The following is an 18204-nucleotide window of genomic DNA, read 5'->3' as shown; positions in this document are numbered from 1 at the left end:
ATGTCACTCATGTCGAAGGGCACTCACCCCTCCCCTCCCAGCCACTCCTCTCCTCCCTGCTCAGGCTCCTTAGGGCCCCCACAGGAAGCAGTTGTTGGAACTAAGCAGCCACCATGCGAAAGAGTTGGCAAAACAGCTGGCTCAGTTCAAACTGGATCTGACTGAGAAGGAGGCTTAGCAGAAGCACCTCACTGAGGACTAGGAGCATAGGCTTTCCAAGCAGAGGCAAGACCTGCAAGAGTGCAAGGCCATGTATTGGCACCTGGCGGCTCAGCGGGCTAAGATGGTCAGCCAGTTCCAGGCCATGATGCAGTCCCACTGGAACAAGGCCCTCCAGCTCCTTGCCACCAGCAGCACTTCCCTCCAGCCTTCGCCCAAAGCCTCACACCAGAAGGCCGAAGCAGACCCCAAGTCGGAATTTCTGCCCCCCTCCGACCCCCACAAAAAGACCCCGAAGGGGGAGAGACTCTCTGCAGCAACACAAATGTTCATTGCATGTATCCGTCCCAGGGGCCGTAGTTTGAGGACCCCTGATTTAGTGCAATATAAAAAATGCAAATAATTTTTCTGAGAACCACCAAAATTTTCTCATGGACCACCAGTGGTCCACGGACCACCAGTTGGTGACCGCTGCTGTAAAGCACTTGATACAAACATGTCACTGAAAATCCACTCCTTACACTCGCATCTAGATTATTTGCCTTTGAACTGTGGGGCAGTGAGTGAGGAGCACGGGGAGAGATTCCACCAGGATACCGCAGGCATAGAGGAAAGATACCAAGGGAAATGGAGTCTGTCCATGCTTGCTGATTAATGCTGGACTCTCCCCAGGGATGCAGCTCACAAGAGAAAAGCCAAAAAGTGCAGTTTAGATACTGAATAAAGATGGAACCTTGTTGTTCAATCTGATATTAGAGCTTGTCAGTTTTTCATGCAAGAAGCGTGAAAATGTTACATGAAAAACCAATAAACTAATGGAGAGTTACGTTATCGGTATGAACAAAAAGATCAATTTATAATGATCGGTGTGGCATCATTCTCTTTGCTGTATCGCGTTTTGCAGAAAAGTTATAGAGCATAATCGCACATCCTACTCATAATTTTAAATTATTTGGATGCAATTTTGACCTGAAGCTGTATCTTGGAAACTTGCAACCAATTAATACTCAGGACTTAAATTTTCCTTTATTAGTGACCCAATTCTGGTAAAATTAAGCTACTTTAATTTCTGAGGCTTTCTCCTTGTAGACCAGTGTAAGTGATGTTGTGAGGCAGTTTTGCTGGCTGGGGAATTCTGGGAGTTGAAGTCCGCCAGGCTTAAAGTTGCCAAGGTTGGAGAGTCCTGCTCTGAGGAATATTCTCATCTGGTGCTTTGCTTCTCATCTTATATCCAATATTTGTCCAATTTTTGCAAGGTCATTTTGATGACACACACACACACACTCTCCCAAGCTCCTTTACGCAATTTATTTCCAATAGTCTGTCATTTTTTTCCCGATGAAAGAACGAAAAACAACACAATGCGTTGGGAAAAGGATGAAAGGAGACTGATGGGATGCATTTCTAATTCGCAGGTCAAAACCATCGCAGCACACGGAAGATGCAATTAAAAACATGCAAACCACAACTCCTCTGTGCTGTTTTTATTGAGTTTTCTTTTCTTTAGCAGGGAATATCTTGGGAAGCAACCTGACTTTTCAAGCACCGCAGAACTGAAGAGGAAAACGGCAGCCCCATTGATCCGCCAGTAATGGGAAACACATCGATAAAAGCGTTTTCTGCCTCCCTTGCCAATAAGGAACATTAACTGAATTGTTACACCTCATCTTTTTGATGCTGCCTTCTCCTCTCAGTGCAAGGAGGCTGTTAAAACCAGGGCATCCTTGTCTGTCCTTGTTGTTAAGACTCGCGCATGGAAGCACATGTCAAAAGGACCATATTACTCTCGGTCGTTTTAAGGCAGTTGCTGAGGGAGTTTCTTTTGATTAGCATGTTCAATCCATTTTTGGTGGTCTGGTAACACTCTTAACCCTGCAACTTGACTCAAGCCATTTTCACAAGAAGCGATTTGCAGCATCTTATAGCATGATCATGTCATTATCAAGCAGGCCTCAAACCCATCCTCATTAGTAATGACGGTTAGAAACTAGAAAATGCTCTACATCGTTAAGATGGGATCACATCTTCTTAAGTCCTATAGTGAAGAATTAGAATAACAGAATAACGGAGTTGGAAGAGACCTTAGAGATCTTCTAGTCCAAGGGTCTCCAACCTTGGCAACTTTACGACTTGTGGACTTCAACTCCCAGAATTCCCCAGCTAGCTTTTCTGGGAGTTGAAGTCCACAAGTCGTAAAGTTGCCAAGGTTGGAGACCCCTCTTCTAGACCAACCCCCTGCTTAGGCAGAAAACCCTATACCGTTTCAGACAAATGGTTGTCCAATCTCTTCTTAAAAACTTCCAGTGTTGGAGCATTCACAACTTCTGGAGGCAAGTCGTTCCACTGATTTAATTGTTCTGCCAGGAAATTCCTCCTTATTTCTAGGTTAGTTCTCTCCTTGATTAGTTTCCATCCATTGCTTTTTAGCAGGACAGTTGATTCAGTTTGGGATCCTTTGGTTTGCCAAGTCCTGTATTTGTTCTTATTGGTTTAATGTTCTCAGCATTTTCCCGGTGTCTCTCTAATAGAAACCCACCCCTTTCTCCGTCCCCCATATGACGATCCAGCAACTGCTATTATTTGGGGAAGGAATCTTCACAGCTCTGAAATTTAAAAAGATTTTCAACATACAGAATTCTGCACCCTAGGAGACAAGGAACACATAAAGGAGTCCATAAAGGAGTCAGACCAAGAGCAACGTTTTTTGTTTTTTTTACAAAGCCAAAAACGGCACAGCCAAGTGGGGAAGAGCTCAGGTAGGAAAGAGCTGCGTTCCAAGTCATTGAGTTGCATCTGATTTGACCACCTTTTCCCCTTGGTTGTTAAGTGAATCACCGCCATCATTATGAGAATTGCAAGATTGTTAAATGAATCTAGCCTTTCCCCTCGACTTTGTTCATTGGAAGCTGGATGGGAAGTTGTAAATGGTGATTGTGTGAACCTGGGATGCTGCAATCATCATAAATACATGCTGGTTGGTTGCCAAATGCCTGAATTTTGATTTAAGTGATTGTGGGGACACTGCAAGACTCATGAGGGTGAGGACTGCTTGTAAGTTACTTTTTTTTAGCTCCATTGTAATTTCTAATTGTTGTTAAGTGGACGTTCATAAGTCAAGTGCTACTTGTATGCCGCTGAGAGTCACTTTCATGTGAGACGGGCAGCTATACAAATATAATGAATGAATAATAAATAAACTAACCTTATCAGAGATAACTTTTCTTTTTTCCTCTGGTACATTTTACTTCCACTGGGCCTGTACTTACAGGGAGATCATGGCAGGAATTATGCAAGAATTTCTTTGCAAGATTTTTGAAAAATGCTAAGGTTCCACATCTTGAAAACCCAGCTATCAAATAATGCTTCATTTAAAACTGGATGGGAAATTCAGAAATAAAAGGAAGTCCCTGGTTTACGCCAAATATCTGACCTTCGGACTTTTCGCCGCGAATTGAAAATGTATTTATTTACTTGCTCGGGGCTGGCTTAAATTTTGTTGTATTTTTAAATTTATATTTTATATTTCTAAATTTTATATGAATTTTAATGGGTTTTTAGAATTTTAAATGTTTTAAAGTTTTCGGCCAATTGTATAATAAGTTTTTTAATTTTGTTTTAATTGTATATTGTATTGTTTGGGTTTTTATTCTGGCTGTACACCGTCCTGAGTCCTTTGGGAGAAGGGTGGTATAGAAATCTAATAAATAATATAATAATAATAATAATAATTTTTCCTTTCCGCTGCTTTGAATTGGTGACCTGGCTCCTGCACAGTCTTATTGAAGATGATTTGCTGAAATACGATAGTTTGTTGGTTCTGTACAGTTGTTAAGACAAAAATTGTGGCTTTTGCAAATCTATAATAGCTGGTTCTGCATAACAAGTGTTATTAGCCTCAAGCAAACTGCATCATGACTGTAAAGGCTTCTGTAAGGTCTACAATTTTTCTTCCAGTTTGAGGTCTGAAATGCGGGTGAAAGAGCCAAAGTTCCCACCCTTCAAAAGTAATTTATTGTTCAGCTTTTTGCTTAAATCATTATACAGGATTTTGAAAAGGTTGCAGGAAGAAAATTTTTCCATTTTTTAAAGTCAGCTTTTAGAGATAAAAAGACTTAAATGGGATCAATTTGGGGACCACATAATGAACAGCAAAAGTAAGAAGTGACAGGAGCATTCTTTTGATAAATTTAGTCATTTAGAATTTATACCTGAAATGACGTTATCAATCCATCATAAGCCAAGTTTATTTTCATCCAACACCTTTTTCTTCTATTTTCCCCAACAATAAGCATCTCAGAAAATTAGACTTGATGAGCCAATTTGAAGAGATTCTCATTTTGTTTGAATCAGAGTACTTACCTGCAGATGAAAGAATAGCTAAATCCAGGTTTCTACTATCTAAAGAGACTCCATTTTGTTCTAACCCTATGTATAAATGGCATGGATCACATGCAATAATTTTTACTCCAATTTGAAATTCTGATGGGAGCAATGGGACACAAAACTGCATTGCACTTTGATCCCCATCAAGAAGGGGGAAACCTGAAACCTCAGGATCACATATGGTTTCCAGTCCCATTTTAGGTCACACACAAATCAGCAGATTTTAAATCAAGGAATTCCTGAATTGCTTGTGTTAGCCAAAACATTGGCTTAATATTAAGAGATGCCAAACTTAAAACGTTGAATCCACCCCAGAAAATAGCAATAAGACTTATATACTGTTTCATAGTGCTTTACAGCCCTCTCTAAGCAGTTTACAAAGTCAGCATATTGCCCCCAACAATCTGGGTCCTCATTTTATTGAACTTGGAAGGATAGAAGGCTGAGTCAACCTTGAGTCTGTCAGGATCAAACTCCTGGCAGTGGGCAGAGTCAGCCTGCAATACTGCATTCTAACCACTGCGCCACCAGGGCTCCTTGCTTATAGGTATTAATTGGGTCCACTTTGCATCATCACTCTGCCTACTGTGTTCTCCCCAAAGATTTCAAGTATAGTTCTCAGTGATCTAAGATGATCTCACTTGAGCACATGTTGGCTTGGGAATTCTGGAGTCTTAAGAGTTGTCAAGGCTGAGAAACACTATGCTAGATCAGCGGTCACCACCTGGTGGTCCATGGACCACTGGTGGTCCGTGAGAAAATTTTGGTGGTCCCCAGAAAAAATTTGCATTTTTTATATTGCACTAAATTGAATGTGTATCTCCTTCCACATGACTGTAACTTTGCTGTTTGTATCTTTACGATTTATACTGATATTGTTTCCTGATTGCTTAATTGTAGCCTAAGACTATCATTCAGTGTTGTATTATTAAGTGTTAAATTTGTACCCTATGACTATCATTAAGTGTTGCAAGTGTTGTACCTTGATGAAGGTATCTTTTCTTTTATGTACACTGAGAGCTTATGCACCAAAGACAAATTCCTTGTGTGTCCAATCACACTTGGCCAATAAAAGTCTATTCTATTCTATTCTATTCTATTCTATTCTATTCTATTCTATTCTATTCTATTCTATTCACGTTTGTTTTGCTGCAGAGAGTCTCCGCCTTCGGGATTTTTTTGTGTGAGTCGGAGTGGGGCAGAAATTCTGACTTGGGGTCTGCTTCAGCCTCCTGGTGTGGAGCTTTGGATGAAGGCTGGAGGAAAGCGCTGCTAGTGGCGAAGAGCCGGAGAGCCTTGTTCCAGTGGGACTGCCTCATGGCCTGGAACTGGCTGACCATCTCAGCCCGCTGAGCTGCCAGGCACTGGTACCTCGCCTTGCACTCCCACAGGTCTTCCCTCTGTTTGGAAAGCCTATGCTTGTAGTCCTCAGTGAGGTGCTTCTGCTAAGCCTCCTTCTCGGTTAGATCCAATTTGAACTGAGCCAGCTTTTTTTGCCAACTCTTTCTCATGGTGGCTGCTTAGATCCAGCAACTGCTTCCCGTTGGGGCCCTAAAGAGCCTAGGTGGGAGGTGAGAAGTAACGAGTAGAGGCTGGTAAGGTGCCCCTTGATGTGAGTGACATTGAGTTGGCCACGCCCACCCAGTCACATGACCACCTTGCCACACCCACCCAGCCAGTCATTAGGCAGATCATATTAGTGGTCCACGGGATTTAAAATTATGAATTTAGTGGTCCCTGAGTTCCAAAAGGTTGGTGACCCCTGTGCTAGATGACACCCAAACTATTCTTAAAACCGAAATCTGTTTACTTTTCCAAGAATTTTTCCCGTCTATACAAGTATTTTTAATCTATCTGATTAATCTCTTAAACAAACAAACCCCCCAAAAAATGACTTATCTGCAAGAAAATGTTTATTTTTATATATTTTTTTGTAAACCCCACAGAAAAAAAAGGAATGCAGCCAAGACCAAGTATTTCAACAGAAAGAGTGCCCAAAAGGGCAGCCAAGAAAAATAAAAAAATAAAAAATAAAAATAAAAAAATGGGGGAACCTCAACACAAAAAAGTCAATGACAAGAGTTCATGTTTTGCACAAAGATGAAAACCAATGACATTTCTGAGTAACACTTTCATGGTGACAATTACACAAGATGATTCCAAAAAGCAAAATGACAGCAACATGCACGCCTGGCTAAAGCTAGTATTTTTTAAAAAAAATCTGAAAAAGAATCTGATTTAAAATGGACCATTAATACTCATATTTTATTGACTTGCTTGTCCTACTTAATTTGTTTTTCAACAAGGCATACCTGCCAATTATGAACCTTTAAAAAGTGTTTTAAAGAAGAACTTTGTCCTTCCAGAGTCCACTGCATGTTTGCAAAATCATAATGAATTCATTTCTTTTTTTAATAATTTTGCTAGTTACTAATACAATTTTGAATCCCTGCCCCACTGCCCCCCCACCCATATTCAAACCTTAAACACTTCAAAAGTCGCCAGTGCAACACACTTTCCTACCAATGCACAATATACATTTAAACTGAAATCTTTGTGCAATTTTGAGTTTCTTTTTTAAAAATTCTTTTAAAAAAAACCCAACTTCCTTGGCACAACGGCTGAGATTTTACCCCAGTCTCATTGAAATGAAACTGTCAAACTCAGGATGATAAAAAGAGTAATTGAAATTCGACTTTTTTTAAAAAACAAAAACAAAAACAAAAAACAAAGCAAACCAAAACACCCAAGCTGCCCTTTTTATGAACCAGTCAGACAGTCTCTGGAATACCCTATGTTGCACTGCTCTGCTTTTACTACAATACTCCCGCTGTTACTATTTAGCTACAGCATATCCTCATCTTCGGACACACTGTTGGATTTGGTACCCAAAAATGAACAATAAAAAAAGAGATGTAACCGCAGATGACATCCAAATTATATTGGTGACCTGCAGTAGACTCTGTAAACGAGCTTTATTTATTTTTTTAGGTTATGTGGGAGCAAAACAGGAGTGGGGGAAGAGAGATAAGTCTTAAATTATCAAATTTCTTCTTGGCATGTCTTCGTTTTTCAAGGTACTGCCAACATCAGCATCTTTCAAGCCATTAACCATCCTGATGGGAACCTTCACACAACTACCAAGAACATGTTGTTGTCATGTGTTTATTGCCTTCCTTCAAGAAAATGATGCCCTCTTGTTACACATTTGGCCCTTAGTGGGGTAAGCAAATTGGTATCTTGGACATTCTTCCTTCCATTCAACCCCATCTCACCATCCTTTATATCGAAGCTTTATTTCACTTACAAACCCTTTCTCCATAAAAAACAAAAAACAGACTAAAGAATTTCCATCATTATTCCTTGCCATTTTTAATTTGCTGTTTTGGGTTCCTTATATTTAAAAGAAATGTGGGGAGAAAGAAGGGTTTAAAATAAAGCAGAGCTGCTGTTGTTGTTGTGTTTTTTTTTTGGTAGTTTCAAGGGAAAATTTTTTGCAGCAATTCATTTATGCGTGGGTATCTGTGTGTGAATTCACTTTAATTGACAAAGAGAAACAGAATTTGCTCTATGAAAACCATGAATTGTGGGTTCTTTTCCCCTTAATGCATTGGCCAAGAAGAAAAAAATTGTAAAGTTTTGTGAGTTTTTCTAAAAATTTACAAGAAAAAACTGATGGGCAGTTTGAGTCAAACCTTGGTGTTGGGCCCCCCCACTTCCCTTTATTTTTATTTTTAAACAAGAAATCAGTACAGTTTCACACTATACAAATTTCATCTTGACTGCAAGGGATTTTTCTGTGTGACGCCTTCGGTGCGACAGGTGGAAAGTTGGCTCTTACTTCTTCAGGGGTTGATAAACTGAAGCATTAGGATCAAGTCCAGAAGGGCTCGTCTCCACAAATTTGGAAGAATAGTGTGGAGAAACTGGGCTCAGCGTGCTAGTGGCTGCAGTGTATGTTATGCTGGGCATGACTGCCATCACTTCCGCTATCTTCTGTTTTAGGTCCTTGATTTCCTGATCTTTCTGAATTATTTGCCCTGCAAAAAGAGAAGAAAGAAAAGGATTGCTCACTTTAAGGCACAGGAAGACACTCACTTTAAGACACATAGGACAGGGGTCCCCAAACTTGGCAGCTTTAAGACTTGTGGACTTCAACGCCCAGAATTCTGCCAAGTTTGAAGACCTCTGATATAGGAGAAGAGCAAGCAGAACTGGAGGCATAATTAAACACATCATTAGCTTAGAGTCTTTATGTTGCCACAAATGACCCCAGCCTAGTCCTCCCTTGAATTCCATTGACTCTTATCTAGCAACAATTTAGTGCTGACTGTTAGTTAGTTGGATTCTTGTGTATAGGCTTGAAATAATAAATCTTCTGTACTGCAACTTAATGTAGGGGTCTGATCCTTTGTGCCTGACAGGAAGGGCTTTTCAGCAGTGTCTATATAGTACAGCCAAAAAAGAGAGGCTGCAATAGTATAACTGAAGCTGTATTGGCACACACAACACAGCAACAACAGGTGGAGTTGCAACTGAAGCTCCACCTGTACACAAAACACATCAACAACAATGGAGATTGAAGTGCACTGTCATCTCTCAACTTTTTTTTTTTTAACCACACCTTGTTGAAACCCTAGACCAGGGCTATCAAACTTGCGGCCCGCGGGTCAGATGCGTCCCGTGCTGGCCACACCCACGCATAGTTTAGTGAAGGGGAAAAAAGTCCCAATACGTCACGTGACGATGCCATGACGAGACGAGTTTGACACCCCTGTCCTAGACCAATATATGGTGAAAAAAAAAATATTATGATAAAAGGCATGTTAAGGGAGGGTGGTGTTACAGCATATCAAGGGAAAATAAATATCCCAGTTCGGGGATTTGTGCTGGTATCGCTCAAGAAAGACAATTATTTTGTTAGCCTTGTGCACCCTCTGCTGGATCAAGTGGCAGTTCACAGCACTTGACGAAACTCCAAATTGAAACTGAGAAGGGGAGACTGATTTTGCAAATGTTTTCAAGCCCAAAGAGGCTCTTCTCTCCTCAGCAGTATTTTCTAGGGGGACAAAGAGACAGACGGCCACAGAAAGATTTTGCTTCTGCTATCCTGTGAGACCAGTGTGCCTTTTATTGTATATCAGTGCTAGAAACCTGCACTAAAAATCATTTTCTTAAGGTTTGAAAACACAGCAATAGCCACAGAGTTAGGGATACAATTCATCTATTTCAGAACAAGTTAGCAACATATTTTTTTTCTCTTTTCTCAGCATTCCATTGTGCTCAGAACATAAGGAATTCCAGCTGTGAATTCCAGAACACGAGGAATTCTTAAACACTGCATTTTTTTTGCAATGTGGAATTGCATTTGCGGATCTAATAAAATTTAATGACCTGTTTTCTAGCACTGCTTGCTGTTCTCCTCAGAAAGCCAAAAAAAAACCCCAACCCAACAACAACAAACCAACCCACCAACCTGGCAACTTCTTTTTTCTGACCCGTGCTTGCACTCTCTCCCCCATCTCACCCCATTATTTTTTACTGAGCTGATTCAAATAGGCCTTTGAGTCCCACCCCTGCTCAGGCAGGAAGCCCTATACTATTTCAGACAAATGGTTGTCCAACCTCTTTTTAAAAACTTCCAGTGTGACAGCCTTCACAGCTTCAGTACTAATTGTTCACTCAGGAAATGCATCCTTAAGTTCTAGGTTGCTTCTCTCCTTGATTAGTTTCCATCCATTACTTCTTGTCCTGCCTTCAGGTGCTTTGGAGCAGGGGTCTCCAACCTTGGTCCCTTTAAGACTTGTGGACTTCAACTCCCAGAGTTCCTCAGCCAGCTTAAAGGGACCAAGGTTGGAGACCCCTGCTTTGGAGAATAGGTTGACCGCCTTCTCTTGAGAATCCCTGCCCCTCTTCCTGCTTTTAGGGCCTGTACTTTGATTTAAACAAAATGATAACAGAAAACCGCTAATTTTCCACTTAAATGCTTTCAACATAAGAGAGAGAAAATTGCCATGCAATTATTACTCTGCAGTTGAGTGTTGGCTGTGTAATGTTGGAGACTACGAAGGGCTACAGAAATGGTTAGGAGGGAGCTGTCTTTGGTTATACTGTTTCCTTTTTTATAACAAGGGTTGCTTAATTTGATTGGGTTTATCTGGCCATGTCATTTCCCTGCAGAAAAAGAACTGACTGCTGGAGAAAGAAAGAAAAAAAGTTTTGACTGGGATTTTCTGAGGAGGCAAGTCTATTGTTATAGAAATGAGTAATGTATTAGGTATGTAAAAGTAAAAAATAGAGGTTGTAGCTTACTATTTGTATTCTACAGCACTAAAAAAAGTTGGAAGTTAATACTTTTTTTCTTTTCCCCTCCCCTCTACCCCACACTTCTTTTTTTTCCTGTTTATTCCCTTTCCCATTTCCCTACTGTCTTTATTTTCATTTATTTGTCATTTTTCATAGTATGAAAATTTAATAATTCTTTTTAAAAAAAAAGAAGTAAAAGAACTGATTTCTGAACCAACTATCCATACTCTACCCAGTTTTAACTGATGCTCTTATGATTATAGTGGACTTTTAGAATGGAAGTTAATTAGCCAGTGAATTATTGAGCCAAACACTTAGAAAAAACGTTAAACAGAGCAAAAACACTTTTAAACAGATGGGAGAGAAATGGTCAGGTCAGAAAAGATTGCTCTGAGAGTTCATTTCAAAGTTATTTTCAGCAATCAAGAGCCAAAGGGCCACAGGGATTTTTCCTTGCCAACTTTTCCCCAATGAAACCTTTCCAGAAATGGCTTTGAAAACACAAGGAAAAGCCATCACTTATCACGTGGTGACATTCAAAGCTGCGATGGAAGCTCCCACAAGGATTACAGGTAGTCCTCATTCAGCGGCTAACTTGTTTAGTAACCATACACGCAGTTACGATGGTGATAAAAATTCTTGCATTTATGACCTTCGCCCGTCTGGAAAAGCAAAGGAAAGCTAAAGGAAGATCGTAAACACAGTCATTGTTTCACTTTGTGATCACTTTGCTTAATGGCTGACTTGCCGGTCCCAATTGCGGTCACTAAATGAGGACTACCTGAACTTTGGGTTCTTACAAGGCACCCTGAGATTTACTAGCACTCAGCCCGGGGCCCCCACTTACCTTGAGCTATTTCCAGCTGTCTTTTGGCATCTCCTAAAGCAGAGAAGAGGTCCAATTTGATCCTTGTCTCTGCGCTCAGGCTGTTCTCTAAGTGCTGCGTCTTATCCTGCATGGCTGAAAGGGCCGACATTAATACCTCTGTGTCCTTTTCATTCTCTTTGTATTTCCGCCATTCCTTTCAAAGGAATTAAAGCAGGATCGTTACAAGCACAGTCACTATTAGGAGATTCAAGGTGAGGAAAAATTATGGGTGGGGAAGGGGGGGGAGAAACTGGGGCAAACACGTGGCTCTGGGCGCATGGGAATACCCCTCTGATTTGCATGTTATTTGTTGTAATGGGGAAAATCCTGAAAGGTTAATCAGGGCTACAGACTAGATTAGAAAGGTAAACAAAATCTTGGAAAACCACCTTTCTATTGTTGCCAAAAAACAGCAATCAACTTCTGTCTGGTCACCAAGAGTCCAGCTATACAAACACACATTTAAGCTATGTTTGAACACCAAAGTAATTAATACAGATTGGAAATGAAAATGTTTAGCTGTCACTAGACAACCCGTGACTTGTTGGGTCATCTTTTCAGATATATTTCGTTACCCAAACCTACTACTGCCTTCCTGCTATCAGCTGCAGTCATGGAATCCCCACTGACTTTCTCCTGCCGACTTCCCCAATGATTTTTGGGAAGGCGTCAGGAAATGTTGTAAATGAGTATCATGTCAGTGCTCCAGTGTGGCAGCAATGCTGAAGAGTAACAATGTGGCAACGCCAAAAGCGTTCCAAAATCTCATTCCTATGGGATAAATGGATCCCAGTATTCGGTCCATTTGAGGTACCATGGTTGAAACGGTTTTGACCTATGATGTACCATTTTGCCCAGTTAAAGGTTACAGGTAGTCCTCGACTTACAACAGTTCATTTAGTGACCATTCAAAGTTACAATGGCACTGAAAAAAAAAGTGACTTGTGACCATTTTCCACACGTACGACCACTGCAGCATCCCCATGGTCACGTGATTTACATTTGGATGCTTGACAACTGACTCACATTTATGACGGTTGCAGTGTCCCGAGGTCATGCAATCAACTTTTGCAATCTTCTGACAAGCAAAGTCAAGGAGGAAGCCAGATTCACTTAACAACCGTGTTAATAATTTAACAACTGCAGTGACGCACTTAAGTAACTGTGGCAAGAAAGGTCATAAAATGGGGGCAAAACTCACTTAACACATGTCTCACTTAGCAACATAAAATTTTGGGCTCAATTGTGATCGCAAGTTGAGGACTACCTGTCTAGACACAAGAGTCTTAGTAGTATATAGGTATTATTTTTTTGCCAAGAGCTTTGAAAAGACTGATATATTCCTCTAGTTACCACTGGATATTGATGTTGGCTTTGGGGTGGGGAAATGTATTATCAGATGACGCATATAGGATAATAATTATCCTATAGTTGAGGAGTTACACATTGATCTGTGTTTCTCAGGCTTCAAGTTAAAGTCAGAGCATAAATGTTCTGCTCATTCATACACCATTCTTGTCACTTACAGTGGACACTCAGAATGTCTCTGAGAAGCCTACATGGTGGGGTTTTCTGGAATGCTGACACAGAATCCTTGATGCATATTTCCCCCAAAATATTATTCAGATAAATTCTACAGTTAGCATATAAGCCTGGTTGGTAACCCTATTCTCCAGAAATGCCTTTAATCTCATTTCAGAATAATTCGTGACAATGGCTATAATGACTTCCTTCATAAATTGACCCTCCGTAATCAACCACCTGTTTACTTAGCTAATTTGACTTGTTCAACTATGGGACATACAGAGAACTTTTAAAAAGTGAAGGTAGTTCATTGGAAATTCATAGGATGTTTAATTCTCAACAAAACACAAAGGTTTCCCCAAAACAGTTGTAGATTCTCCCCACCCCTGTTCTATTTAAATTGAAGACTCTGAACAAAGTGGTTTTTTCTTAAATAAGTGGGCAAGTAAATGCAATGATTAGTTGTTCAAGTACACTTAATAGCTGCCTTTTGTAGTGTCCTCCAGGTCTGCTGGACAGCTTTCAGTCCCCAATTGGTCTCCCATAGATTGCTTTTGCATTGTGCTTGCCTAGTTCTTACAACAAAGCTATTAGTGCCAGATGCCATAAGGGGTTTTGTCTCTCAGCCAGCTTGTCACAGATCCTGATGCTGATTTGAGTTGAGGGGGAGTGCATGGCCCAAGGTCACCCAGCCAGCTTCTGTTCCTAAAGGGGGACTGAAATCTGGCCCTCCCTGCTTCTTAACTTTTATACCTTGCCTCCTTCCTTTGTTTTCACAGTCTGTTGTGGTCCGTCAGCAGTCTACGGAGCTGGCAACGGAGTCGGGGTTTCCAGAGCCTCCAGAGGCTGACAGTAGTGAGGCAGAGGAACAGGAGGAGCCTGTTCCTAATGCACGCATGAGAAGAGCTGCCAGAAGGCAAGAGCAGCTCAAGCAAAGAGGACGACTCGGGAGTAGGGCCAAGAGATGATTGGCCCCTCCCATAAGGCTTAAAACAAACCAACACCGGCATTTGAGCTTTGCCAGAAAACAATGTTGTAGCTGCATCTTCTGCTTTGTCTTCTGCTTCATATACATCTTTGTTTTTGTGGCTTCTGGACATTTTCCAGGAAGGGCCTTTGGCAGTTTGCCTAATTGGACTAAGGTTTGTGAGATAACTGAGGAATTTGTGTTGGGAGGCATTTGTTTTACTTTGAGTTGAACGATGCTGAGAATGAAGTAATTCCCAGCTGTTCGAATAAAGTTTGTTTTTCCACAGACTAAGTTTATTACTACCTACTTGGGTCTGGGTCACAACACAGTCCTCAGGAAATAAGGCAAATTGTTAGCCTTCCTTCCCCCCCACCATTCTCCCCTGGAAATGCTGCCTTATCAGAAATGTGAAACTGCTATAAGGCTTGTAAACAATGGGTTCCAGATTCTGAAAATCTTTCTAAAAGTTTATTTTTTTCTTAAGCACAGTTTACACATTTTCCCACTATTGTGATGTCAATTTGATTATGGCCTTCATCCCTTTTGCACCCATATTTTGTGAACGTATCTTTAGTTTTGGAATGTATATCAAGAAAACTTTTTGGACTGGATTAATTTTGAAATTAATCAGATAGAACTAAGGAAATCCGTTATTGTTATTACCCAAACAGTGATCTGTAAGTTAAGAAATGCTTCTCAGTAAGGAAATATTCTTGCCGGAAAAGGCATGGAAAAGAAAAGGACAGTTTTCAGGTTCAGAAATTACCGTAAATTACCGTGTTTTCCCGAAAATAAGACCCTATCTTACATTTTTTTTGAACCCTGAAATAAGCGCTTGGCCTTATTTTTGGAGAGATCTTATTATTTTGGGGCACGTGGAGCAAGATGGGACTCCTCTTGCCATCTTACCTGATTTCCAGCTCTGCATTTAAAATATTTTCAGGGAGGGCTTATTTTCGGGGGGGGGGGGAAGGCTTATTTTAGTGCATGCGCTCAAAAGCCCAATTGGGTTTATTATCAGGGGATGTCTTATTTCCAGGGAAACAGGGTAGCATCTTGGAACTGTGTTAAGATTATATCTTCCATCATTCCCAGCATGACCAATCTATGGGTGATGGAACTGTAGCCTACCTCAAGCTAGTTTATAATAAGAAAAGAGTAAAACCCTGATTTATCTTTCAAATCTTGCAAATGTTTTGCTAAATTTAAAAGGTAACCCTAGGATTTTGGCTGAAAGACAGAATCACAAAACATTTTCTTACTTTCTCCTTACCTGAACTTTCATTTCTAGATCTCGTATCTGATCTTCTTTCACCTTTATATCAATAGTTAACTTTTTGCACTCTGTCTCCAGGTCTCTGATGCGATTTCGTAACGTCTCAGTGCATTCTCCTCTAGCAAAAAAAATAAAAAAAAATAAATACATAAGGGAAAGAGAGAAAAGGGCAAGCTTTCAGTCTGGGTTTCTGCTAATTTCATGAATGTATTAAAATAGCAAGATGTGTGGAAAAAAGGATGCAATTGTGTGGACTCTTTTTATAAAGCAGCTGAGTAGCAAAAGAAAACATAATTTGTGAACCATTATAATCCTCTGTTAGGTTTGCAGCTGTAGGCTTCCAAAATGAGGATTTGTTTCCTAAAAAACCAGAAACTGCTCTTTGAACAACAGGAGAAGGGGAATTTTTGCACGTATTTACCTGATGTTTGTAATCGTCCCTTCTCAGTTCAATATCTGGGATAGAAAATGCTGCATTTTTAGTCATATTTAATACTTCACCAGTGGCTGAAAAACTTTGGCATCAGATGAGTTCAGATTAAATCTTTTGCATACCCTCTCTGGATTCATCCATCCTGCCGTTGATAAGAGAGCAAGTTTATAGGCTCTTGTATATAAAGCTTGTAATAAAGCTTGTTCTGGACGGTTAAACTTCAGACTCTATAGGGGAAGGACTTTGCATGTTTGGATGAGAATAACATGCTCTGAGCACACAATGGACTAACTTGTCAGAAAAGTCACATCAGCTGAACTTTATAGGTAGTCCTCAATTTATGACCAGTCACTTATCAACCGTACCCGAAGTTCTGACAAACCTCTCCCAAGACTTATGGCCCAGTTTCAAAGTTCTAACTTCACCCCTCCCTATCGTCATGTGACTGCATTTTGGGCATTTGGCACCAACATTCATTTATGGCTAGTTACAGGGTCCTGCAGTCATGTGATGTTTTTGCCAGAAACTGGTGTTCGCTTCTGGTTTCTTGCAAAAAGCAACCCGTAGAGAATAGTGGGTTCGCTTAATGAGGGCTGCCTTATGACTGCCATAATAGTCATTAAGGCAGATCCAGTCACATGATGACATGTACAAACATAATTGCCAGGCTCAATGATGATCATAGGTCGAGACCACCTGTACTATTTCATTCATACAAAGTAGTTTTATTGTCTCGCAGTAGAGACCCTCCCCCAAATATAAACCCATACATACAGCCTGAAATGCTATAAGCCAGAGTGTTATTTTCTTGGAGTATCATTTTTATATTATGGCATAAACATTTGTACACATCATATATCAAATACAAATGAATTGTGTGAAACTTGCACCTATATCACTAAATTGACTGCTTCCTTTAAAGAAAAGGTTATCCAATTATTGTAAATGGTGAATAAAGACAAATACGATCAAGGAAATTTGCAACTCAGAAACACAATCGTCAGTTTTTCAACTGTTTAGGTGTTTTTCCTGAACTCATATATAATTGGCTAATCTGATCATTATAGGCATGCCTTGAGCACTCAAAATATTAATCGGAGAAAGAGGAGAGTATTTCTCACCCCATTATTGTTCTAGCAAACGTTTGATAAATTATTAATTTTTTTTTCACCATTCTTTCCTCCCAAATCTTTCGATCTAGAGCAGGGGTTCCCAATCTTGGCAACTTTAAGATGCGTGGACGTCAACTCCCAGAATTCCCCAGCCAGTTGGCTGGGAAATTCTGGGAGTTGAAGTCCACACTTCTCAAAGTTGCCAAATTTGAACAACACAGGTCTAGAAGAAAAGAAGCAGCAGGAACCAAGTACCTGGTAGCAGCAGCAAATGCAACAGCCCGAGCAGCTGTTGCTTCCTCCAACTTCTTCCTTTTTTTTTCTTCCATTAACTGCTTTTCTACAAAGGTCCGTGCTTCTTGCTCTGCTTTTAGCTTTTTCTCCAATTGGCCGATGGTCTGCTTATCTTTCTGTTTCATTTGTACAGCATTATGCAGTCTGAAAAAAAAGGATAAAGTCTGTAATATCTGTGTGTAAACTGGGAAGAAAACCACTCATCCACCCAATCAGCTTTGAATAAAAGCTCTTTATAATAATAATAGGTCTTCAATCACTGTTTCTATCTTGAATTACTGACCACTTATAAAGAAACTCAGATAAACTCTTTCAACTGATTGAGGTTGAAACTTCTAGGGTTCTAATCCTGACCTGCATCCATTTTTCAGAGATTTTTTTTTTAAGAGAAATTTTACATGATGATATGAATGTGATGCTACTGCTGTGCACACATTTGCTCAACACATTCAAAGCCAAAATTCACAACACAATTTTCCGCAGTGGATTTGGAAGAACTGCCTAACAATTAAAAGCAAGTCAACAGAGACGTCAATGACTTAGAAAGAAAGAGACTAGGTTATCGGCTGGATGTATTCAAGCAGAAGCTGGACAGCCATTTATTAAGTTGTCAGGAAAGCTTTGCTTTGGACTTCTGAGCTGCAGAGGGGACAGCACCAATGGCTTAAAAGTCTTTTCTCACTATAATAGTGTTAGGATATTATTATCTATTTAATGAACTGAGGAACAACTGAAAAATAACTAGGGACTTAGCCTAAGGGAAGAAGATAATCACACATATGCAGGTAGTCCTTGACTTACAACAGCTCATTTAGTGACCATTCAAAGTTATGACATCATTGAGAAAAGTGACTTACAATCCTTGCAGCATCCCCATGG

The 18204-nt window shown here is 40.2% G+C and overlaps 1 protein-coding gene and 1 long non-coding RNA gene across 3 annotated transcripts in view; one reads left to right on the top strand and one right to left on the bottom strand.

Moving 5' to 3' along the window:
* Positions 1 to 2281, top strand: part of LOC131204857 (uncharacterized) — a 43789-nt gene extending 41508 nt beyond the window's left edge. For both annotated transcript variants that reach the window (XR_009156653.1, XR_009156654.1), the window contains exon 3: positions 1667 to 2281. This is a non-coding gene — a long non-coding RNA (uncharacterized LOC131204857). The remainder of the gene's footprint in view (positions 1 to 1666) is intronic.
* A 4971-nt stretch (positions 2282 to 7252) lies between these two features.
* The window catches only part of MACO1 (macoilin 1), an 83563-nt gene continuing 72611 nt past the window's right edge, over positions 7253 to 18204 (bottom strand). Inside the window, exons 8-11 of the mRNA XM_058196474.1 lie at positions 17287 to 17469; positions 15484 to 15604; positions 11696 to 11870; positions 7253 to 8582 (exon numbers count right to left, since the gene is read on the bottom strand). Coding sequence (XP_058052457.1) covers positions 8380 to 8582; positions 11696 to 11870; positions 15484 to 15604; positions 17287 to 17469 — 682 coding nt within the window. The 3' untranslated portion in view covers positions 7253 to 8379. The remainder of the gene's footprint in view (positions 8583 to 11695; positions 11871 to 15483; positions 15605 to 17286; positions 17470 to 18204) is intronic.

Source organism: Ahaetulla prasina, chromosome 10, assembly GCF_028640845.1.
Source record: "Ahaetulla prasina isolate Xishuangbanna chromosome 10, ASM2864084v1, whole genome shotgun sequence".
NCBI lineage: Eukaryota > Metazoa > Chordata > Lepidosauria > Squamata > Colubridae > Ahaetulla > Ahaetulla prasina.
The sequence above is the reverse complement of the archived record's forward strand: the minus strand, read 5'-3'. Positions and strand labels throughout refer to the sequence as shown.